The 24,208-nt window shown below is 54.9% G+C and overlaps 1 protein-coding gene across 4 annotated transcripts in view; it reads right to left on the reverse strand.

The window, feature by feature from the left end:
- Positions 1–23,342, reverse strand: part of SLC43A2 (solute carrier family 43 member 2) — a 36,579-nt gene extending 13,237 nt beyond the window's left edge. Inside the window, exons 1-5 of one of the 4 annotated variants that reach the window (XM_058676735.1) lie at positions 23,236–23,342; positions 22,241–22,449; positions 15,037–15,250; positions 12,964–13,019; positions 11,135–11,211 (exon numbers count right to left, since the gene is read on the reverse strand). In XM_058676735.1, the coding sequence (XP_058532718.1) occupies positions 11,135–11,211; positions 12,964–13,019; positions 15,037–15,250; positions 22,241–22,400 (507 nt within the window). In that variant the 5' untranslated portion in view covers positions 22,401–22,449; positions 23,236–23,342. Of the gene's footprint in view, positions 1–11,134; positions 11,212–12,963; positions 13,020–15,036; positions 15,251–22,240; positions 22,450–22,789; positions 23,008–23,074; positions 23,203–23,235 lie in introns of those variants that run through there. The other 3 variants (XM_058676736.1, XM_058676733.1, XM_058676734.1) reach the window with 3 other exon arrangements.
- Positions 23,343–24,208: the final 866 nt, after the last annotated feature.

Consider the following 24,208-nt stretch of genomic DNA (forward strand, 5'->3'; position numbering starts at 1 on the left):
CCTGCCTCTCCCTGCCTGCAACATTCTTATCAACATCAAAAAAAATTCTCTCCGACAGGGAAGAACAGAGCCTCAGGATGGCCACATCACACAGCCTTCCCGCCAGCACCTGCATCACGTAAACATTCCCCCACATTAGTAGTGGTATGTGCCTGTCATAAAAATACTTGGGACAAAAGTACAAAGTAAAAGTCGCCCTGACACAGCCATTCCAATGCATTAAAGGGAATTTTAATTATTTTCTTCTTTTAAAGTTTTATCTATTCAAAAGGCAAACACAGATTGATCGTCCATCTCCAGGTTAACTCCCCAAATGTCCACAACAGTTGGGGCTGGGCTGGGATGAAACCAGGAGCTAAGAACTCAATCCAGGCCTCTCGTGCACTTGCGCCATCCCCTGTGTGGGCAGCAAGGACCCAAGCCCTTGAGTCCTCATCTGCTGCCTCCCAGGGTGCACAGTAACAGAAGATGGATTGAAAGCAGAAACGAGACACAAGCCACTTTCACATGGTATGCAAGTGACCCAGACAGAGAGGCTCAACTGGCTGCCCCACAGTGCCTTCCCCTCGCTGTAACACTTTTTCTATACATATCTATAGTTTTTTCAACATATTTGGGACCACATCGTTTTATGAACCTTTTTCATTTTTACGTGATATTTGTCTTCCAATATTATTTCTTCTTCTTCAACATATTTTATCATGAATGCCTCAAATCTTGTTTGCTGGATAGTTTGCATCATTTTTTTTCTGATATGGACCTCAAGTCCTTTAACATCTATGATACATAACAATTCAATGAGTATTTTTGAGTATAAACTTATGTCTACATTATTATTATTTTCTTAACATAAATTTCCAGAATCAAAATAGGCAGAAGGCAATAGACAGGGGCAGGTGTTTGGCCAGCAGGTAACCTGCATTCCACAAATGGAAGCCTGGGATTCAAGTCCCAAAGTCCAGAGCTGAGAACTCAATCTGGGTCTCCCCGCTGGGTAGCTGGGCCTACTACTTGAGCCCCCTCCACTGCTTCCCAGGGGGGCACAACAGCAGGGAGCTGGAGTCAGCAGCCGAGCCCAAACTCAAACTTGGGCACTCCAGTGCGGAACATGAGCATCTCAACTGGTGACTTAGTCACGAAGTGAAATGCTGGCCCCAAGGACTTCGATCTGTCACTTCAGCAGTGGCCTTCTTTTCAAGTCCATTTCTTGGTGTTCACAGATAATTAAAATCACATCTACTTCAAATCACCTGGATGGTAAGCAGAAGCAAAAATAAGCAAGACTGGGGGCCAACAGGATGGTACAATAGGTTTAGGCACTGCTTACAACACTGACATATGAGTGCCAGGTTGAGCTGTTCTGCTTGCTACCAATTAAGGTGCTTGGGAAAGCACCAGCAGATGACCCAAGTACTTGGGGTCCTGCCACTCACGTTGGAGATCTAGATGGAGCTCCAGGTTCCTAGATTTCACCTGGTCCATGTGGGGAATAAACTAGCGGATGAAAAGATCTTTCTCTGTCTCTCCTTTTCTGTCACTCTTTCAAATTAACAAAATATTTAAAAAAAAAAAAGTTTGTCGGGATACCTTTATCCCATACTGGAGGGCCTGGGTTTGAGTTACCTCCAACTCTACCTTCCAGATTCCTACTGATGCACCTGACACACACCCTGGGACAGAGCAGGGGATGGTCCCGTACTTTGGTCCCTGTGACTCACACAGAAGACCTAAATGGAGATCGTGGCTCCTGGCTTTAGTCTTACTAGCCCTGGCTGGTCACGTGGGCATTTGGGGAGTATGAACTAGTAAATGGATGATCAATCTCTTTCTCTTTCTCACTTCCCCTCCCTCTCTTACTCTGCCTTTCAAATAAATAAACCAGTTTTTTAAAAAAAATGTTAGGGCCTGGCGCAGTGGCCTAGCAGCTGAAGTCCTCACCCTGCACACACCAGGATCCCATATGGGTGCCAGTTCGAATCCCGGCAGCCCCACTTCCCATCCAGTTCCCTGCTTGAGCCCTGGGAAAGCAGTCGAGGATGGCCCAAAGCCTTGGAATACTGCAACCATGTGGGAGACCCGGAAGAGCTCCCGACTCCTGGCTTCGAATCGGCGCAGCTCCAGCTCCAGCTGTTGCGGCCACTTGAGGAGTGAATCATCGGACAGAAGATCTTCCTCTCTGTCTCTCCTCTTATCTGTATATCTGTCTTTCCCATAAAAAATAAATAAATCTTAAAAAAAAAGTTTTAAGGATATTGGCTAGGAATTGGTAAAAATAAAAGTTGCAAGATAGGTACTGATTTTGTAAAGACATTAGTAATTTGTCCATATATTTCAAGTATGCTTTCACGTTTGTCGTTTAACTTCTTGGTCCAAGGTGGTTTTCGTCATTTGTTTTGTTTTTGGCCAACAGACATCTTCACACAGGCAGTCAAGCTGTGTGTGTTTTAGCTGGAGAGCATTCAGGCTTTGTGTCAGATGAACGCTGAAAAGCAGTGACACCTGACAGCAGTCAGTGCGTGGTCACAGAACAGGAGACGATGGGGTTTCCTTGTGGACATTCGCTGTTTGTTTTGATGATAATACTGATTTTCATCTCTTCCTCCTAAAGCCACCATGCCTACCAGAGATTTCCTGCGGAGCCTAGGAGCGGCCTGGGCAGGTTTCCCTCACTACGTGACAGGGCACACAAAAACAGCAACCACTGCTAACACCTGCGCTATGTAGTATCTTTTACCTTTTTTTTTTTTCTTAATAAGCCAGAGTTACAGAGAGCAAAGATAGATTGTCCATCTGCTGGTTCACTCTCCAAATGCTCACAATGATCTGAGCTGGGCCAATCCGAGGCCAGGAGCCAGAAGCTGAGAGCTTCCTCCAGGTCTCCCAAGTGGGTATAGGGTACCAAGGCTTTGGGCCATCCTCTGCTGCTTTCCCAGGAACATGAACAGGGAGCTGGAAGGGAAGTGGAGCAGCCAGGCCTTCAACTGGCATCCATATGAGATGTTGGCACTATAGGTGGAGGATTAGCCTACTACCATATGGCTCTGGCCCTGTTTAACATTTTAAATATCTATTTATTTGAAAGGCAGAGAGAGACAGACCGTCTATCTGCTCTTCTCTTTCCAAATCCAAACACAACAGCCAGGCTGGGTGAGGAAGTCGGAAGGCATAACCTCAGCGAATACCAGGGGCTCAGTCGCTTGAGCCATCTCCAGCTGCCTCCCAAGGTGAGCCTCAGCAGGAGGCGGGGCTGGCAGTGGGTCTGGGTCTGGTCCACAGGCACTCTCAGGTGGGATGCAGGTGTCCCAGCTGGCATCTCAGCCACTAGGCCAAACAGTCACCCTACACATTATCTCTAAAATACTCAAAGCAATCACGTAAGATAGAGATCACTTACCCTCATTTCATGAATACAAAATTCCAGAGTCTCTCGGAGGCAGGCAAGGGTCAAGTGTGAGAGTCAAGTCAAGGTGACATGCAGGGCCACCAGGCCACACGGCCTTTGGGGGTGCTGCTGTGGCACTGTCTGCTGTCCACACATTTCAGTCCAGGCACCAGGGCAGTTCCTTATTAAGTACCCGGTTGCTCTCCCTACCTGCAGATGTCTAATATCTCCCTTCAGAGGTCAGACCCACCTGTCCTTGGCGGTCCTTGGCTGGCCTCCTCACAGGGCAAAGTCACATCACTCAGTCAATCTGCATTTGCCCCTATCTCTTCTGAGGGGGGCTGGCCACCTCTCTGGCACCCTCTTTGTGTCGCCTCTCCCCTGCCTCTCTGGCCTCTAAGGGTTGCTCAGTGGCCGTGCTGACAGACGCTGGCCAAAGGCTCAGCACAGACACCTCCTATAGCCGCAAGGGCTAGGGAAGGAGGACCTAGTCCTGCTGTCAAGAGGGAGCTGGCACCGAGCTGCAGTGGCAATGCCAGGGGAAGCATGTGCAGAGGCTGTTTGCTGACTCAGAGCGGAGCTTGCAGGTGGGGCTCGCAGGCCCCTCTCCCAGCTCTTGGGGCCCTCCCACAGCCGCCCAATGCCTGGAGTGGGCTCTGCAGGGCAAGCCCGCCCTTCCAGCCTGGCCTCTCTTCACTCGGGGAAAGGTGAGGGGAAAGGTTATGACTCATTTGCTCGGTCCCTCCACTGCACCATAAACAGCCGGTTGGTGTGACCTTCCCACAGATGAAAACAGCAGCTGCAGGCGGCTCCTCCCCTGCAGCTTAGCCACAGAACCGGGTCACTGGACAAGAGTGCCCTCAGGCCTCCACCTCAGGATAATAAGAATGGGACCCCCTCTAAGCTGCCCAAGGGTGTGTGCTTCTGCCAGGGTAGGCTGGGAGGCTGTGGGCAAAGGCAGGGCCTGAGGCCCAACATGCAGCATCCCCGGCAGTGACTTTACAAATCCATGCCCCACGGAATCCACCAGCCCTCAGGGCATACCCTAGCTTGAGGGAGATGTCACCCGGGCAGTCTGGGTGGGACTGGCACTACACGCCCAGTGCAGTGTGCAGAAGTGACTGGAGTGACACACCTGAGTGTTTGATGACCCATGCAGGCCAAGATCCAGGTGCTAACCTGGATGAGTACACTCAGCAAAGCTAGGCTGTTGCTTAACACAACCAGAGGGGAAACAGAACAGAAGGTCCCTGTGGTCACCTTTCCGCCTCATTGCCAAAGCAGTGGGGAGGGGTTGTGCCTGCCCTTGCCACCTCCCTCATCCTGGCAGCTCGGTCAGGCCCCGCCAATGCCCCCACTGCACTCTCTGTCCACCCATGAAGATTGATGAGGCGGAACCCTCTGATGGGCAAATTCCTCCCAAGCCAATGGCAATCAGCTGATAGCTCCAGGCTCCCAGGCCCAGGACAGACACCGGGAAAGGGAAGGCATGGTCGGCTATGGGATGGGAGTCCTGCTCCCGTGGGACCCTGCGTGGTCTGTGAATGGGGACTGCTGAGTGGCCATGAGTCCCCTTCCACAGGAGGCTGAGGGCAGCCTTGCCCCTTTCTCTTTACACTCAGCACTGACTCCCTGTTGAAGAACTGAAGACCAGTCTTCAAGTCCAGAGAGGAATCCTTTCACACGTACCAGCATTCCCTAATCCCCTGGTTGTGGGGATCCCACCCCCTGACAGGGGTCAGGGCAACCCAACTGGAAAAGCCAGGGTCACAGTTTTGGCCACATTTGCTCCCAGCTCTAAGCAACCCAGGGCCCAGATCACAGCGTGGCCGCCCGGAGAAGCCAGCTCAGCCAGCAGCCAGTGTTTGCGCTCAGGGTGCTGAAGCGAGTTAAAGGGCTGGACAAACGCACAGCATTGAGCAAACAGATCAGTGTGGGCGGCCAGATGTCACAAGGGTGAGACTGTAGCTCCATACCACAGTGGGGGGCCTGGCGCCTGCCCTGCACAACTCTACCGGCTGGCCTGGGCCCTGGGCTGCAGGGACCTGGGAGAGCCAGCGCTGCCTGCCAGGCAGTCCTAGCATGAGACCTTCTCTTGCCCCTCTGGGTCTCCACTTCAGAGGAAAGAAGCATACAAACCCCTTGCATTCGGGAAGGGCTGAGATCCACCTCCCCTGTGCTCCATGGAACCAGAGCATGTTGCTAGCTCGGGGGGAATCCCCTCCCTGCCAAGGGGGTGACAGCACCCAGTCTCTGTCTTCACTTACGACGATGGCCCGGGCAACATAAAAGCCTTCTGGACCCAGAAAGTTTCCAAATTCTGGTTTCCCAGGGCAACATGTTCACCCAGATTCCCAGGTGGTAATGGAATCATTTGATTTAGGAAGCTCCTAAAAAGCAAACCTGAAGGCTCTGGTGCCCCACACAAACCGAAGGTGCCATGTGCCTCCAGCTGAGTGTCCCTGGGCACTCATCCCCGGGGTTCTGCTTTTTAAAGGCCTAGGCTGGGCCGGAAGGGGATCCAGCTCTGCTCAGCAGAAGCTCCAGCCAGCCTGAGGCCACTGCCCAAGAGCACCGGGCCTGGCCCTGCTGACCACTCTCTCGTTCCCCTCCCGGCATCTGTTCTCAGAAGAGCCCTCAATGGAGGCTTTGCAGGACAGGAGGATGTCCTAGGGTTTCCCTCCAGGCAGCAGCAGGAAGGGGCTGGGAAAGGAATGACTTGGAAAGTGCTTAGATGGCAGTGGGGACAACAAGGGAGTGAGCAGATGCATGTTAGTCCCAGTCCTCACACAGGAAGTGACTGACAGCTTTGTAGTAGGGCCGAGGCAGAAGGCCAGCCAACTTTTTCCATAAAGGGCCAGAGGCTGTATAGTAAATACTGCAGGCCACATGGCCTCTGGTCACAGCTACCACAGACAACACGTAAGCAGTTAGGCAAGGCTGTGTTCTGGCAACATACTGTTTACAAGGACAACCAGTGGTCTGAGCCTGGCTTGGGAGTGGCAATTTGCTGCCTCCTGCTCCAAATCCCACAGCAGGGACCTCAAGGATAAGTCCCAGGCCTCCCTGAAAACGCCCCCTAACGACCCACTCTCTCCTGCCCCTTCTCCATCCAGCCCACGTGGCCTTCCATCTCCCAGTGGGAGAACCAGGAATTACTGACAGCAATGTACCTGCCGCCATGGGTTTCAGCTGTGACAGAGACCTAGAGGAGGGTGACGGAAGCAGGGCCCCTCTCCTTCCAGAGACATGCATTTGAACTACACATACCAGGGGACTTTGAAAAGCTCACAAAAATATGTAATTAAAGTGTTTGTCTTGAGGCAAAAGCACCGTGAAATTCATGCACAGCTATTTCATAATGGGTATTTTTCAGAAATTTCTTAAGTATCCTACATACATCATTCTTTTTTTTACAATGTCTTTTTACTACTGTTTTATATTTTTTTCCCAGCATTTTATTAAATTCACTTCAAATGAATACAATGTCAAGGTGGTACACAGCCCTGCTGAAGGTAGAAACCGTGAACCATCCTGACCACAAAGTGCCCCAAAAATCATAGGGTAAATTTCCTGCTTATTCAGAAAGTGAGCTAGCCACTTTATATTTGAAAGAATTTTTACAAATCACTTTTTAAAAGAGATAAAGGATTTAAAAAAATAAACAAATGACAAAAAAAAGCAACTCACAGAAGAAATATGAATAACCGGGCCCGGCAGCATGGCCTAGAGGCTTAAGTCCTTGCCCTGAACACTTGGGATCCCACATGGGCGCCGGTTCTATTCCCGGCAGCTCCACTTCCCATCCAGCTCCCTGCTTGTGGCCTGGGAAAGCAGTCGAGGACAGTCCAAAGCCTTGGGACCCTGCATCCACGTGAAAACCTGGAAGAGGTTCCTGGCTCCTGGCTTTGGATCGGTGCAGTACCGGCCGTTGCAGTCACTTGTGGAGTGAATCATTGGATGGAAGATCTTCCTCTCTGTCTTTCCTCCTCTCTGTATATCTGACTTTGTAATAAAAATAAAATCTTAAAAAAATATATGAATAACCAAGGAGATGAAAAGATGTTCCCTGTCACTGACATGTAAAAGAATGTTCAAGATGTTGCAGCTGGTTCTGTGGCGTAGCTGGTAAAGCATCCCATACAAGTTTGTGTCCTGTTTGCTCCACTTTCAACCCAGCTGCATGTTACTGGCCTTGGAAAAACAGTGGAGAATGGACCAAGTGCTGAGGTCCTAGATGGGAAACCCAGACATAGCTGCTAGCTCCTCGTTTCACTTTAATTCAGTCCTGGCCATTGAGGTCACCTGGGGAGTGCACCCAGGAGTAGATGAAAGATCTGTCTCTCCTCTTCTCTCTGTAGCTCTGACTTTTAAACAAAAACATACATCTTATAATAATAACAGCATCTCATTTTCCACCAGATCAAATGTTCAAAGGATGCATGTGGGATACTGGAAGGGCATGTTGGTCACACTGGAGCAGCATGTGAGCTTTCCAGAAGGCCTTGTGACAGCATACAGTAAACTTAAACTGTGCTGCTCCTGTGGCCCACAGTTCCACTTCCAGGAATTTACTGCACAGCAATGCGTTCACAGGGAGACATGCTTCAGCAGCATTCATAAACTGAAAAAATTGGAAGCCAACCAGAATGTCCATTAGTAGGAAGTTGGTTGAATAAATTATGGTGCATCTATATGCCAGACTAATATGCAATGCTTAACAACCAGGCAGGTCCCAAGAGTCTTTGAAAACAAGGCAACTCTCTAAGTACAAACAGGAAGAGGTGCAAAAGATACATTAAGTGAAACGGCAAGTTTTAACAGTTCAAAAGAGACAGAAAAAGAGATTTTTGGGCCTGATGGCGTGGCCTAGCGGCTAAAGTCCTCACCTTGAACGCCCCGGGTTCCCATATGGGCGCCGGTTCTAATCCCGGCAGCTCCACTTCCCATCCAGCTCCCTGCTTGTGGCCTGGGAAAGCAGTCAAGGATGGCTCAAAGCCTTGGACCCTGCACCCGCGTGGGAGACTCGAAAGAGGTTCCAGGATCCCAGCTTTGGATCGGCGCAGCACTGGCTGTTGCAGTCACTTGGGGAGTGAATCATCAGACAGAAGATCTTCCTCTCTGTCTCTCCTCCTCTCTGTATATCTGACTGTGTAATAAATATAAATAAATCTTAAAAAAAAAAAAGAGATGTTTAAAAAATGTTGAAAGGATATATTCCAAATTGATTAAGGTACTGTTACATAATTCATAATTTTTATTTCTGAAATTTTAAATTTTTCAAGTGAAATCATTTAAATTTCACAATCATAAAAAAATGAAAAGAGACAAAGAACCACTATGGCCTGTTAGTCTCTGCCTAGTTCAGGTTCAAGGCTTTCTTTTTTTAAAAAAAGATTTAGTTATTTTTATTGGAAAGTCAGATATACACAGAGAAGGAGAGACAGAGAGGAAGATCTTCTGTCCAATGGTTCTCTCCACAAATGGCCACAATAGCTGGAGCTGAGCCAATCCAAAGCCAGGAGTCAGGAGCTCTTCCAGGTCTCCCACATGGGTGCAGGGTCCAAGGCTTTGTGCCATCCTCGACTGCTTTCCCAGGCCACAAGCTGGATGGGAAGCAGGACTGCTGGGATTAGAACTGGCACCCATATGGGATCCCGGGTGTGCAAGGAGAGGACTTTAACCACTACTCTATCACACAGGGTCCTTAAGGCTTTCTTAAGGGGGCTCACAGCAGGGTGCTTTTCCCCATCTGTCTTACACTTCACCATGAGAAAGCATCTTTTTGCATTTCAGACCATAAGCCCCTATCTAGAGCAGCAGATGCTAAAGCACAGCAGGTTAAGCTGCCTCTTGGGACTCCTCACACAGGAATGCCAGTTCAAATACTGGCTCCTCCACTTCTGATTCAGCTTCTTGGTGGTGCATGCTAGGAGGCAGCAGATGATGGCTAAGTGTTTGGGCCCTGCCACTCATGCGAGAAGCCTAGATGGATTCTGGGATCCTTCCACAGGCCTGGTCCAAGGCCTTGAGACCCAGAGGAAACTCATGGCTCCTGATCAACCCAGCTCCAGCCATCGCAGCCATCAGCCATCTGGGGAGTGACCCAGCAGATGCAGGATCTCTCTCTGTCTCTCCTTTCCTATAACAGAGGCCCAGTGTGACCAGTGTCAGGAAATGTCAAGTTTGCATCATTCACCTTGGTGACAGTCAGCAGTTCTCATGTTCTCCAAGAACAAACAGAACCATGATTCCTGTTTCACAACTCACTCCCTCACTGGAATTTGTGCATTTCTGACAGTGCAAACATCTCTTTCAGTTACAACATCTGCTTGCCGCTGCAGACATGAGAGGAGGAACAAACCCATTTTCCCTTTCCATTGACCCGGCTGAACATGGACTCACAATGCCCCAAGGAGCACAGTGCTCGGTTCAGGGCTGGGCACGCCCCAGCAAACCCACAGCTGCCCACACAGCTCTCCTCACCCAGGTACACCACAACGACCTTCCACATTCACGGGTCCAGACCCACAGTTGATCCTCCCCATAAGGCAGGACACATGCAGGGGAATTTGAAAAGGCATTGGGCCAGGCCTGGCTTGCTGCTCATGGAGATGCTGGCATCACCCCCAGCAGCCTGCAAGAGGACCAAAGTCCCAAGGGTCCAGAGAGTCAAGCCAGCGCCTCTGAGCAGGCCAGGCCTCCTCAGCAGGGTGTGAAATCAGAAACCACAGCACACCATGCATGACAGAGGCAAGTACTGCCTTAAACACTGGGCAAGGGGAAAGCTTGCCTTGTCTAACATTGGGCACCTTTCTTACTTCTTACCCAACAGCCACCTCTGAGCAGCACCTTGGCAGACAGCAACCTTCCTCCCTTGGGAAGCCCTCTGTATCCCTCCTCTGACCTGACTGCTCTCAAGCAGTGCCTGCCTTCAGCCTCCCCATTGCAAGAAGCAGCATATTGCAGGGCCAGTGGTGTGGCAATGCAGGGTAAGCCACAGCCTGTGCCGCAGGCATGGCGTCTCAGAGTACCAGTTCAAGTCTCAGTTGCTCTGCTTCCAGTCCAGCTCCCTGCTAACACGCCTGGGAGAGCAGCATGTGAAGACCCAAGTGTTTGAGCCCCTGTCGCCTTCAGGGTGGACACGGATGAAGCCCTAGGCTACTGGCTTTGGCACAGCCCTAGCTATAGTGCCCATTTGGGGAATGAACCAGTGGATGAAAGACCTCAATTTCTCTTTCTCTTTCAAAAACACTTTCTTTCTTTTTTTTTTTTTTTTAAAGAAGGCAGCACATTTTGTGGCATCCCAGAGCTCTAGGAGGGGTGGGGCTCACCATCCCAAGGAGACACTGCAGGCCATGCCCTGCAGGCTGTGTGTGTCCTGCATGTGGCAGCCGAGAAGGGGACAGCACATGGCCCTCCCAGGCTACACTGAATGCAGGCTCAGCTGAGGGAGGCCGCTTTTAAGTTTGCTCTGTTGGAGACTGTGGTGACAGCTGCCCCAAAAAAGGAGAACAGCGAATGGGCAGGGCCTTTCTTTGTTTTCCTGGCTACTGTCTCCCCAGGGTACAGAACAAAAGCCAGAAGGCAGGGGACGAACTTACTGCTGCCTGCAGGACCTGGTGGCAGAGGCCGTAATTGGCTCTGCTGCCAGGCCCCTTCCCCACGCGGTGAGGGGAATGCAAGGAAAAGGAGGCTGGTGAAAGCAGCTCACAGAGTAGAGATCTTAAAAAAACACAAACCGCTGCTTACCGTCAGTGAGGTGAAGGTCATGCACATCCCGCCAAAGCCGTTCAGAGCCAGGGCGATGAAGATGAGCACAGACAGCGCTGCAGGGAAACACCCAGAGAGCTCAGACGCCTAGGGCCACAGCCGAGCTCCCACAAGGAAGGCGAGGCCCAGCAGCCTGAACCAGCGCCAGGCCATGAAGGTCGCTGATGGGCACCTGAGGCCTAGGGAGCCTCCCCTCACTCCCCACTTCGCATCTCCTGTGTGGAGCTCTGGCTCCTGCAAAAATACACCCTCACCACTCATCCTTTTCCCATCTCCCTTGGCAGCAAGCAAGGGGCCTAAAGAAGCTGCTTAACTGAAATCAATACAGATCCCCTCAAATTAGCAGAGGACCTAGCTCTTGCCCCTTGAACAGAGGAAATTGGCAAGATGGGTGGCTTAGCTCAGGGGCCTGGCCGAGCCCCTCCCTCCAGGTATACAGGTGTCTCCCTCCCGTGTGTCAGGAGAGCCTTCCTAACAGGGTTGGGGGAAAGCCAGGGATGGGAAGGGAGGGTTGATGAGAGGAGCCTTCTGGAGGCCTATAAAGTCCCAGTCAGTTCAGTCCTGCACCTCCCTCTCAACAGAGACCCTGCCTGGACTCTGTTTTATATGACAATCAGACTGCATTATAAGCTGGCACTAGAGAAGTCAGTGGATCAGCCTGGCTGAGATTTTGAGGAAACTAATTAGAGTCTGTTCTCAGACTTCGAAGCAGGGCCTGGCACGGCGCCGTGGCCTAGTGGTTAACATCCTCTCCTTGAACACGCCAGGATCCCATATGGGCGCTGGTTCTAATCCCAGCAGTCCCACTTCCCAGCCAGCTCCCTGCTTGTGGCGTGGGAAAGCAGTCGAGGACAGCCCAAAGCCTTGGGACCCTGCACCTGCGTGGGAGACCTGGAAGAGGATCTGGGCTGCTGCTGGCTTCGGAGCTGTGCAGCTCTGGCCGTAGTGGTCACTTGGGGAGTGAATCATCAGATGGAAGATCTTCCTCTCTGTCTTTCCTCCTCTCTGTATATATCTGACTTTGCAATAAAAATAAATAAATCTTAAAAAAAAAAAAAAAAAAAAAAAAGACTTTGAAGCAGAGGCCAGTGCTATAGCATAACAAGTGATGCCTTTGCCTATGATGCTGGTATCCCATAAGGGTTCTGGTTCAAGTCCCAACTATACCAATTCCTATCCAGTTCCCTGCTTATGCACCTAGGAAAGCAGCAGAGGATGGCCCAAGAGCTTGGGCTCCTGCACCCACATTGGAGACCCAGAATAAGCTCCCAGCTTTGAAATGGCCCAGCCCTGTCTAGCAGTTGTGGCCATTTGGAAAGTGAACCGGTGGGTGGAAGATCTATCTCCCTGCGTCTCTCCTCCTCTCTAACTCCGCCTTTCAAATAAAAACCTGTTTTTAAAAAATAAGTTCTTGCAGCAGCTGCATCTGGACAGGGCTGAGGAGCGTTGGCACTCCAGGTCCTGGCCTGGGCTGTCGGGAGCCGACGCTGCCTTCTATGCCCCTAGAGGACCACGGCCTGCAGCTGGTCTGGCTTGCAGGACTTGTCACTCAGCCAGCCTGAGTGAAGCTGCCAGGGGCTGATGGGGTGTGCCAACAAGATGGGAGCTTCACACACAGTGGGGACTCTCCTCAAACTTTTGCTGAGGGCAATAGCTCTCAGAATCAGACACCCACCTGAGACAGGCAGATAAGTAAAGGCCTAACAGGGGCCCCTTCAAATAGAGCAGTATCCAGGAACAGATGAGTCTGGGAGCCCTCTGGGTGCCCTCTCCCCAGCCCTGCCCAGGGGAGGAAGAAGCGTACTTACAGTCCGGGTTACTGGCTCCATATGCAATCAGCAAGCAGGAGACGGCAAAGCAGGCACTAAAACCAAGCAGGGGCCACATTAAAAACTGAGTCACATCACCGGATCTCACTGCTGCTAACACTGCAGGGTAATTGGCATGTATCAGAAGCTTCAAGAACATTACAGTTTAACAGTTCTAAGAAGAGTAACTGGCTCTCTTTTTCTGATGAGGAAATAAATCTCATTTTAAAAAAGTATATACAAGGCCCGGTACGGTAGCCTAGCGGCTTAAGTCCTCACCTTGCATACACCGGGATCCTACATGGGCACCACTTCGGATCCCAGCTGCTCTGCTTCCCATCCAGCTCCCTGCTTGTGGCCTGGGAAAGCACTAGAGAACAGCCCAAGGACTTGGGACCCTGCACCCACGTGGAAGACCCAGAAGAAGCTCCTGGCTCCGGGCTTTGGATCAGCTCAGCTCTGACCATTGCAGCTACTTGGGGAGTGAGCCAGCAGGTGAAAGATCTTCCTCTCTGTCTCTCCTTCACTCTGCAAATCTGACTTTTCAATAAAAATAAATAAATCTTTTAAAAAACAATAAGCAAATACAAAGGGTTGGCATTGTAGCCCAGCAGGCTAGGCTACTGCCTGCCACACCAGAACCCCTGTGAGTGCCAGTTTGAGTCCTGGCTGCTTCACTTCCAATTCAGCTTTCTGCTAGAGCACCTGGGAGAGCTGCAGAAGATAATTCAAGTGCTTGGGTCCCTGACACCCATGTAGGCGACCAGACTCCTGGCTCCAGCCTGGGCCATTGTGGCTATCTGAGGAGTGATAAAGAATCTTTCTCTGCTTCTCCCTCTCTCTATGTCATCTTGCCTTTCAGAAAAAGAAACACAGAACTTACCTCTCTTAGGTTTCCTGTTTAGCATGCAGCTTTACTGGGAGTCTAGCCTAACAGACAGATCCTGTACACACAATGCTGCGCTGCCCTGCTCCCCGGGAATGCAGCAGGCCAAGGGTCTGAGGCTTCAGGATCCCATGCCCACTTGGCGAGGCATACACAGAGCCCCAGAAGGCAGGGGAAGTCGAATGGCACATCCCCAAACTCCACCCTCTGCTTGATTGTGCCCTAGAAGTCACTCCCTCCAGACCTCCCCCATTGCAAACCACTGCCCTGCAAGGCTGGCAGGGAGGCCCCTGGCCTGGGAGAGCCAGACTGGCAACCTGGAGCTGCACAGACCAGACACACACACACACACACACACACACACACACACACACAGAGCAGGGGCTGCACGTCTGGAACTTTGTCCATACTGTTTCATCTCATCCAGTTTAATCCATTTGTGTGGGGGGATGAGGGTTTTCAAAACTCCATACTCCAAAAAGACTATGCACAGATTTCAAAATTTTTAAACCAAAACAAACTTTGATTTGATTTCCCACTAACTTTGAAGTATGTTCATATCCTGAAGCACACAGGACATTAACAATGGCACACAGTAGGGTGGGTGCTTGGCCTAGCAGGGAAGACACCAGTGCAGATGGTCCAATGCCAACTTCTGCCTCCTGACTCCAGCTTCCTGCTAATGCAGATCCCCAAGAAGCAGTTCAAGGGCTTGGGTTCCTGTCACCCACACGGAAGGCCTGCAGTCATCTCCTAGCTCCTGGCTTCGGCTCTGATCCAGCTCTTACTCCAGCCATTACAGGATTTGGGAAGTGAATGTGAGAATGCCCCGTCTCTATGGCACTTTGCTTCTTTCTCTCTATCTCTCACACACACACGCACACACATATATTTAAGATTTTATTTGAAAGGCTGAGTTCTGAGGGAAGAGCTTCCAACCACTGGTTCACTGCCCAAATGGCCACAATGCCTAGGACTGGGCCAAGCCAAAGCAGCAACACAACCTTTTACATCACAGTGCCACCCACTGCTTTGGTGGCAGATAGGACAAAGACCTGCCTCCTGGTAATGCAAACTTCAGGAGTGCCACAGTACACCTGATGGCAGAAACCAGGCTCTCCAACAGGGATCCAATTAGGGATCCAGCTGCACAGCCCCCACCATCACCTCCAGGAAACCCCACTGACCTGCCCAGCAGCCTGAGCTTCCTTGGGCCATACTTGTCCATGACGATGCCCAGGGGCAGGGTGATGGCACTGAGCAGGAAGGAGCCCACGGTGAAGGCCAAATTTAGAATCTCGTCCTGGGCCTTGCAGCTGAGCCAGCCGTTCATCCAGCTCACCTCCTCGTGCTCGGGCACTGCGGTGCCCTCCACCGTGGCATTGGAGACAGAGATGTTCTCTGGATATACAGGGAGGGAAATCAGACCCAGGGTCACGGCAGGAACTCCCAGCAATCCGAAAGGCAGGAGCACATTCAGCCACCTGTGGGCCCCATGAGGGCTCCAGCAGCCCTGCCGCAGGCTTTGGCCCAGGCTCCCTGGAGTTTCAGCGCTGAGATTCTTATATTTTGTCGGGGTCACAAACCTCTGGGGCCCGGCGGCGTGGCCTAGCGGATAAAGTCCTCGCCTTGAACACTCGGGATCCCATATGGGCGCCGGTTCTAATCCTGGCAGCTCCACTTCCCATCCAGCTCCCCGCTTGTGGCCTGGGAAAGCAGTCGAGGACAGCCCAATGCATTGGGACCCTACACCCGCGTGGGAGACCCAGAAGAGGTTCCTGGTTCCCGGCATCAGATCGGCGCATACCGGCCCGTTGCGGCTCACTTGGGGAGTGAATCATCGGATGGAAGATCTTCCTCTCTGTCTCTCCTCTCTGTATATCTGACTTTGTAATAAAAATAAATAAATCTTAAAAAAAAAAAAAAAAAAACCTCTGGAGCCCCACGAGGAAAGATACACTCCTGCTTGCACCCCAGGTTGGGATCCCTGTGCTATACCCGGCTGGGCACAGGAAACCCTGACTGTGGCGCCCCAGGCCAGCTAAAACACTCTGGGCAGCTGCATCCACAGTGTTGGCCTCCCCACACTGCCCTGGCTCTCCTCAGAGGCAGCAAGGAGACCACAGTGGGGGCCTCCCTGCCTCCCTGCCTCCTCCCCCAGACCAAGCCGCTGGCCACCCTCCCCTGCTACTTCTGGAGTAGCAACTGCCAGCTGTGCCACATCCCAGAACCCTTTAGTTTCGTTTCTTTAAAAGTCTTCAGTTATTTGCTTTCACCTGTTGAGATGCCCCTTTTTTAGCTTTCTCTCCCTGGGCTCTCTGTGACCACGCCCATCAGACCAAGCTGGGTGCTGAGCTGCCACACCTGCTGGGCAGGCACCGCCCCAGGAGGTAAGTGGAGCTCCTCAGGGCCCCCTTGGAGTTCACCCAGCACAGAACCACCCAAAGAGGAGGGAGAAGCACTGTGGCAGCCGTGGGCGGGAGACTGACTTTGGCTGAGGCCCTCTCTCTGGCTGCAGCTGCTAGTTAAGAGCTGCTGACTAATCCTGCAGGGACAGACTTTGATTAGAAGCAACTTAGGCAAGGAAGTGCTTCTCCCCTGATAACGGCCTGCCTGGCGATTGCAGCCGTGTGGCGCCAGGGCTGTAAAGCTCAAGTCTGTGAAGGCTTGCCTAGGCTGCTCCTGCTGTTCCAAGGTCATTGGGAAGAATGCCCTCGGGGAGATTCATTCCATATGCCAGCCTCTGCCCAACAGGCCCTGCTGGAGGCAAGCTAATGGAGAGTGCAGTGCCAGGAGCTGGCCTCTGGCTTCAACTCTGCTTCCTCCACTTCCTACTGGGATCACCTTGGCAAAATGACTTCTCCTTGCTTACTCTCAGTTTCGTTATCTGTAAAATGGATGTAGTAACATCTACCTCCTAGAGTTGCAGGTGAGAAAGTCCATATCACATTCTGGGGTTCACATAGGACTAGAAAGGGCTAGACAGTAGTTCAAAGTCGCTGCTGTTATTACTGCTGTAGGAGGGGTGGTGTCCTCGGATTGGGGGAACAGTGCTGTGTCGGCAGAGCGAGGCCAGGATGTGCCACTGGACACCTATGTGTGGTACGTGTCTGGCTTCCCCATGGACTGGGGTCTGGCAGAGCTAGGGCTGTGTCCTGGTCACAGCTGTCTGTGTCCCTGCACCTCACCCAGGCCTGGCCCCCAGAGGCTGTTGACAAACCAATGAGAACAATGGAACCAGATCAGCTTGGCCCAAAGCACCCAGAAAGAGAAAAAACAAGCAGATTCACCCAGCATATGGAGGGGACGTGCGGGTATTATGACTACAAGGGTAACTGCCCACAGCCAGAGAAACAAGACCCAGCCAGGCAGGTCCCTGTCCCCACTGCTTTCTCTGGTTTCCTCAAGGGGCCCCACCACATGGGTGGCCCAGGGTCATTGGTACCCACCAGCACGCATTGTGGGACATCCCAGGCACCACCTGGGTGAGCAGGCCTGGGCCATGGAAAGCTCCAGGTGAGTGCTGGATGCCCTCTGCCTCAGGAACTATCCCAGGAGCGGGACCGGGCCTCCGCACAGACACGGCCATTTCTAGATCACTGGGCAGACAGGAACCAGACAGCACAGAGGCAACAGGGAATCGGGTGGCAAAGGCGACCTGGGCCCTGCAGTACCAGTAGGAGGGGGCTTGAGTGTGGGCATGCAGGCTGCACATCCAGCTATTGCTGAAGCAGGCCCTGCCACTGGGGACTGGACGAGGAGCAGAGCGGGGAGGCTGCAGGGGTGGTGGGAACTACCAGGGCCACTGCCATGTTCCTCCAGGGAAAAACCAGCACTGGAGTACCAAATTGTGCCTTTTCTCAGGATGAGACCAGATGACCCTGACGTGCCTGAGGCTGACCCTGAGGTGCAAGGTCTTACGCTGCTGAGCAATCACTTCACCTTTGTCACCTGGCTGGGGGTGGATGACGGGGAGAGTAAGAGGGACTCACGAAGAACGGTCATGGTCAAGGGTCAAGTTGGGTGAGATCTGTTCCCCCCCTCCCCTTTCCTTATTCTCCCTAGAACCACTCCACACAGGAGTAGGGACTGACCACATGCCTTCCCACCTTAAACAAATCCCCGCCAGTGGCCAGTAGGCCCTCTGCTCCCACCTGTAGGCATTCACCTCCAGCAGCTGACAACCTGGCACTGAGCGAAGGGGGAGCCAGGGGTGAATATCCAGGGAGCAACCTGAGAGCACCCCTGGCTCCTGGAGGGAGCTCTCCTTTGGCTGGGCCCCAAAGCTGTGTTGGCAGTAAACAGCCCCATGGACACACACTGTCCTAATGCCCAAACAGTCCCACACAGGCCTCCACCTGGCCGTGTGGGCCAGAGAAAAACAAACAGATAAGTGTACCCAGGCAGTGCCAAGCCACCAGGGGACCCCTTGTTCCTGGCCTAGGACTCAGCATCCCCTCCCACTGGCTACTCACCTGCACCTGTTTATTAAACAGATGCCTCCACAGCAGGCACCCAGGGCAGCCCAGCCCAGCCCGGCCTGGCCCAGCCCAGCCCTGGGGGAAGGTGGCCCGAGAAGAGAGGAGGAATTGGGCGGCCAGAGTGTGCTGAGAACAGGCTGCTTGGGCACCCTGGAGAAAGGACAATGCTTCCCACTGTTCACCCAGCTTGCAGAGGCTCCCAAACAAGCCCTCACAGAAAGAGCAGGCGAGAAGGAGGTACTGCCAGCTCTGGCTCCTCCGGGGCCTCCCTCTCTCAAACAGGGGCTTCCCTCGCCCCAGGGAAGCCAAGGGGGTGGGGAGCCTCCAGGACAGCCAGCGGGCCCCCTGAGTCTCAAGCAGCCCCCTCCTCTGTCCAGCTGCCTTTTGAGTCCCCTCCTCTGCAGGCTGTGTGCCATCCCCCCGCCCCAGCCTGGCCTGCTGATGGTACCTGCCCCCCCACCCCACCCTGTCTTTCAAATCCTTGGTCTATCCGGCAACAGGAAGCAGCATCTCAGGCCAGCAAGAAAGATGTAGGTGAGAGGTCAGTGCAGACACACACACACACTCTGGGAGTGCCCAGGTTCTCAGTGTGGGCACAGCAGCCCAGCTAGTGTTGGCAGAGGGCCTGTGGGAGGTTGATTCTGGTGTCACTTAGTGCCCTCCCACTCGACACCACGATCCATGTGAGCATACAGGAGGGGTAGAGCAGGTGAGCGGCTAGCGCCCAACTCACAGATGGTACATGGGAAGCTGACCAGCAGGCTGTGTGCAGGTGGCAGTGCTGGCGCGTGATGGGAGGCGTGCCACGTTTCACACAGAAGGGGCTTGAAGGGCTGCCACACCATGCCATGGCTGCAGCACTGCCTGGTGAGAACCGGGCTGCCCCAGCACCACACCTCACCACAAGGTCCCCCAAAGCCACCCTAAACCACACAGGACACCAAGATGGCAGCAGGGTCAAGAGGCCAAGGGATAGGGGCAGAGACCTCGGGCCATGAACCAAGAAGGAGGTAGGTAGGGGAGCTGAGGCCCCAGGCTCCTCATGCCATCTCCCCAGGACCAAAGGCATGAGCCCTGAGATGCTCCCAATCACTGGGGAACAACAGACCATGCAGCATGACGGCGAAGCTGCCAAGCACCAGCCTGTTGGCGTGGAGAGTACCCAGAAAGAAGGGCCTGGCCACAGTGTCCATGTGCAGGGATGGCAGTCCCTCTGCCCCAGCTTCCAGCTTAGCGCAAGGCTGAGAGGCTGAATGACAGAGGCTGTGACAGCGCCACCCACACAGGGCGGCCCACCCACCACCAGCAAGGGGCCGGTCTCCAGAATGATTGAGTCTTTAACAGGGGATGCACAACCTCTGCCTCCAGGGTTCCCCCCGCCACCCCATCCGGGGGTTTCCCTCGCTGCCAGCACCTCCAGGACCAGAAGTTTCCTTGGGATTCTCTGCCCCACCTGCTCCCTCTGCCGGCTCCAGGCTTCTGTCCACATGTCAGGGAGCAAGCCCACCCCAATTGCCTGTGGCATGGCCCCTGGCACCCTGCCCTCAGGACCTCCCCTGGAGATGGCAGAGGTCCACCTAGAGGGCCTAGTTTGCGCTGCCCAGCCCCTCCAGCAGGTTGGAGGAAGAACCAAGATGCCCAGGAAGTGCAATCCCTCTGAGCTGTCACAGCGGCCCACTGGGTGACAGAGGAGTCGGGTGTGAGGTCGCAGTGGCTGTCCCAGAGGCCAAAAGGACACAGGCTGGGAGTCCAGTCCATCCCCTGTGCACACCAGAGGTGCATGTGCAAGAGCCGGCACCTGCTGGGCATCACCCAGAGCTTGTCAAATGCCAGGCCTCAGTCCCTGCTCTTCTCCAATCTTCTGGTAGGGAAAGGCAAAACGAGCTGAGGGATCCCAGGATTGTGGACCCCAGCTTTCCTCCTGCCCCTCCATAGGTGCACCCCAACACTGGGGCAGTGGCTGCATTCTGGCTGGAATCCCAAGAAAGAGAACCTTTCAATAGGTTCACAGGAATGTTCTTTATGGAACAAACTGAACAAACTCAAGCAACTGTCCAGAAAACCAGCAAGAGCTCTGAGATCTGCATCTCAATCGGCCACTGCATCCCTGGGGTGAGTGTAATCTGGTGAATAGCCTAGCTGCCTCACTGCAGTTCAGCCATCCCCCAGCCCCTCGCTCCCAGGTGGGGAGTCTGGGCCCAAAGACACAACAGGTTCCAGGCACTCCACGAAGCAGGGAGATAAGTTGTGTGGACTCAGCAGCCTTCCCAGGGAGGCTGGCTCAGCATCTTTACCTGATAGAATCAGGAAAACCAAAAGGAGAGGCGGCAACAGGGGCAGCATGGGATAAGGAGTTGATGTTCAACCCGCACTGCTGCCCTTTCAACTTCACTCTGGCGTTCCCAAGTGATCTATGTGGGGCTCGAACACCGCGTGGGCACCGCACGCACACGGGCACCATCATGGCCCCTCCCCCCCCTTACAAGCAGAAAGCCAAGCTGGCACTAGGCAGGGCATGACCACTGCTGCCTAAGTTAAGCCAGTGGACTCTGAGGGGAAAATATCACCTAGAACCTGACCTTCTCAACTCCACCCCGAGTCTAAAAAAAATAAAATAAAATAAAATCTGGCCACTGCAGCCGTCAGGTCTGAATGGGCTCCTGGAGGCTTCTTGCGGATAATTGGCGGGGCGGGGGTGGGGGGGGACTTGTGCTGTTTGTGGAGCTCTGCACAGAGTAAGAAACAGGGAGAAGTAAACACTCAACCTGTTCCCTCTGGAAGAGTCACTAAGCTCCGATCATCTCCAGAGCAAAACAGAAAGCTGGTTTGGGGGCCAAGGTCTGCCTCTCCCATCTCCCAGGGTTTCTTGCTGATGTGGGGGAAGGCCTGCCAAGAACCCTTGGGCTATTAGGAAATGCTTCTGAGTGGTTAAAGGCTAAAGGTTGGTTATAAAGGACTGACGTGCTCTGCCCTCTCCGATGGCTCCCCATTCCTCCCCCCAGTCTCTCCCTCGAGGCCTGCCCAGGGGACTCCCCCCACCTCGCCTCACCCCTCTGAGACCTCCTAGGCACCTAGCAAGAAGATGGACACAGGGAGAAATTGCGCAGCCCCACCACCTGCTCTGCTGGCAGGAGAGAAAGAAAATACAAGCACCCAGCAGCTCAGGGTGGGCAGCCAAGAGTGAGGAAGGGGATCAGGCAACCACTGTGGGGGCAGGGAGAGGCCCCCAGGAAGGCACTGGCTAAGAAGCGGGAGAAGCGGCCCACTGGTTTGGTCCTGCTGCTGGGTGCACAGGGTGGGGACTGGGCATGAGCAGCATCCTGAGCCTGCCTCCAGCAACACCTGCCAAGGACACAGCTAAGCACAGCGGTCCCCCTTCCCCCTTCCCCGGGGCTTGAGGGCCCCCGAGATGCTGTGAGAGGAAACAGCCTTTGGAGACTCACAAAAGCAGCAGACAAGCCGTGCATCCGGCAAGCCCGCAGAAGGCTCCACGCCCACCCATCCGACCCCTCCGCTGTCCCCCGCTTGAAAGATTCTAGCATCTAGAGGCACCACCCGCTTAGGATGGCGGCAACCCACTTCCTGTTTGTTGCACCCCAGCTCCTGACTCAGGGTTCCTCTTTCTCACAGTCACCCAGCAACGTGTTTACTGCAAGGCTCTGGAGGAAACGAGGCCGCTCGCGCTGCTGGGCGGCGGGAGGAGCACCTACACGTGCAGAGGGGGTCTGAGTCCCTGCACCAGGCCCGGTAGGGCGGTCCTGGGTGAAGGCAGAGCTCCAGTGCCGGCCGCGGTTTCTACATTCACCCAGCAGGGCTGGCACAATATCCTCGGCTCGACATCGGCCACCATCCCACCCTCCACCCCCATCCTGTCCCTAAGTGCCTGGCAGCCCCCAGGAGCCCACCTCACCTGGCTCGGTACACAGGTAGGAGTAGAAGCCTTCAGACTTGAGCATGATGAGCAGCGACCCCCAGCCCAGGAGGACTGCCGAGAAGAAGAGGTTTTCCACCACGGCGGTGCAGGCCATCCACCAGCGGCGCTGATGGGCAGTGGCCAGGGTGGGCGCCATGGTGTGGCGTGGCGCGGCCGCCTGCCTCCGGCTCCGGCTCCGCAGCCACCTGCTCGCAGAGCTCAGCGTCAGCGTCGCCTTGCCCAGCCCACGCGGCCGTGCGGGAGGAGCACGCTGCAACCTGCAGCCCTGCAGGGCACCCGGGGCCTTTGGCCCCTCTTCCCGATCGCTCCAGGCCGCGCTGCCCAGCGCCGCCTAGCTTGCACCGCCCTGGCCTGGCACGGAGCCTTCTGTCCCTGCTCACGCCCAGGGACACTGAGGCATGGGAACTGGAAGGGGCGAATGCATGCTCAGGGACCCCGTCCCTACTCCCCGGGGAGCACTGACATCTCTGGAAGGGGCCGGAAGGGAAGACTGCTGGAGGTCCGGCCACCTGGGCAGGGGCCTACCTGAGGGGCAGCCACTCCCAGGGACCCTGACAGTCACTCCCGCCCGCCCGCGCGCAGGACCCTTCCTCAGAGCTGATTCCTTCAACCACAGAATCAGCTCCCGGAGAACCGGGATAGCCCGCCCACGGCACGCTCATTGGCCCGACGGCACAGGAACTGCCTGGCCATTGGCTGCTGCCTAGGTCGCTAGGCGCTGCGGCCACGCGAAGCCCGCATGGGTGAGGCGAAGCCGGTTCAAACCGGCGGCGCGAGCCAGCCGCGACACCCGCGGTCCCTGCCGGTTACCTCAGCAATTAGCCCGTGTCCCGGGAGGCCCGCGGCCGGCCCTCCGGCCCCCTCTGCCCTCCTCCGCCCGGGCTCGGTCCCTTCCTGGTCAGCCGTCCTCCCGCGGTCCGGCAGCCCCGCGCCCTCGCCCGCGGCCCTGCGCCCCGGGTCTCCCGGCTCACCCGGCGGCTCCTCCCGGGCTGTCACAGGCCCGCCCAGCGGCTTTTCTGCCCTCTTTTATTCCAGCCCTTTTATTCCGACCCCGAGATGAAAACACTGCCGCCCGCTGATTGGCTGGGCGCGGGCTGGAAACAGGCGCCGGCCAATCAGCAGCCCCCCGCCCGCCCCGCGGAGAGCAGAAGCCGGTTCCGGCCGGACTGGAAGACAAACAAGGGAGCTGAGGGGTCGGGGCGGCAGCGGCCGGGCCTCGGGTTCTGTGGGGTAGAGGGTCCGCGCTGAGCCGGGCGGGAGCTCCGGGGGCTCCGGGCCCGGCGAGCCAACCACCCCCACAGCCGCCCCCGAGTCCCGCCGAATCCTGCGCCTTGGGCTCGGCGCCTGGATGCTCCGGCTCGGTCCTCCTTTCGAGGTCCTTCCATTGCGGCTGCATCGCGCTTCGTGTTGGGGTCCCTGGCCCTCCGGCTCCCGGCGCCGATGCCCACTTCGGGGGGCCTTCTGCCCGGCCCCTGGCAGGTGTCCCTTGAAAGTCTGGAGCGGTCCCTTCCAGGACGCCGTCTCCTTCGTGCTCCCTGCCGGCGCTGGCCGTCCGCTGCCCACCGCCCCGCGCCGTCTCTCGGGTGAGGGGCGCCTTGGGTTCCCCCGAGCCCGGCGTCTGGGGGCAGCGCGGGGCGTGCCGGTGTGGTGACGAGCCAGCCGAGCTGGAGCCACCAGGGGCATGGGATGGAGCCCTGGCTCCCAGCCAACCTCCCAAGACCCTGAGTCGGCCACCTGCTTCGGCTCCTGGGCCGAGTCCTCCAGGCCGAGGGCGCCCTCTGCCGCCGAGAACCCCCTGCAAGGCCGGCCTCTCCCGGAGGGGGCTTAGCAGGTCCCCTCCTTTGCACAGCTACACCTACCACAGCTGCAGGCCTTTCGCTCTCCTCCTTGAGGTAACTGCACGCCTCAACAATATTCTCTATGACCATCATGCCTACTTTATCC

Source organism: Ochotona princeps, chromosome 17 (genome assembly GCF_030435755.1).
Source record: "Ochotona princeps isolate mOchPri1 chromosome 17, mOchPri1.hap1, whole genome shotgun sequence".
Classification (NCBI taxonomy): domain Eukaryota; kingdom Metazoa; phylum Chordata; class Mammalia; order Lagomorpha; family Ochotonidae; genus Ochotona; species Ochotona princeps.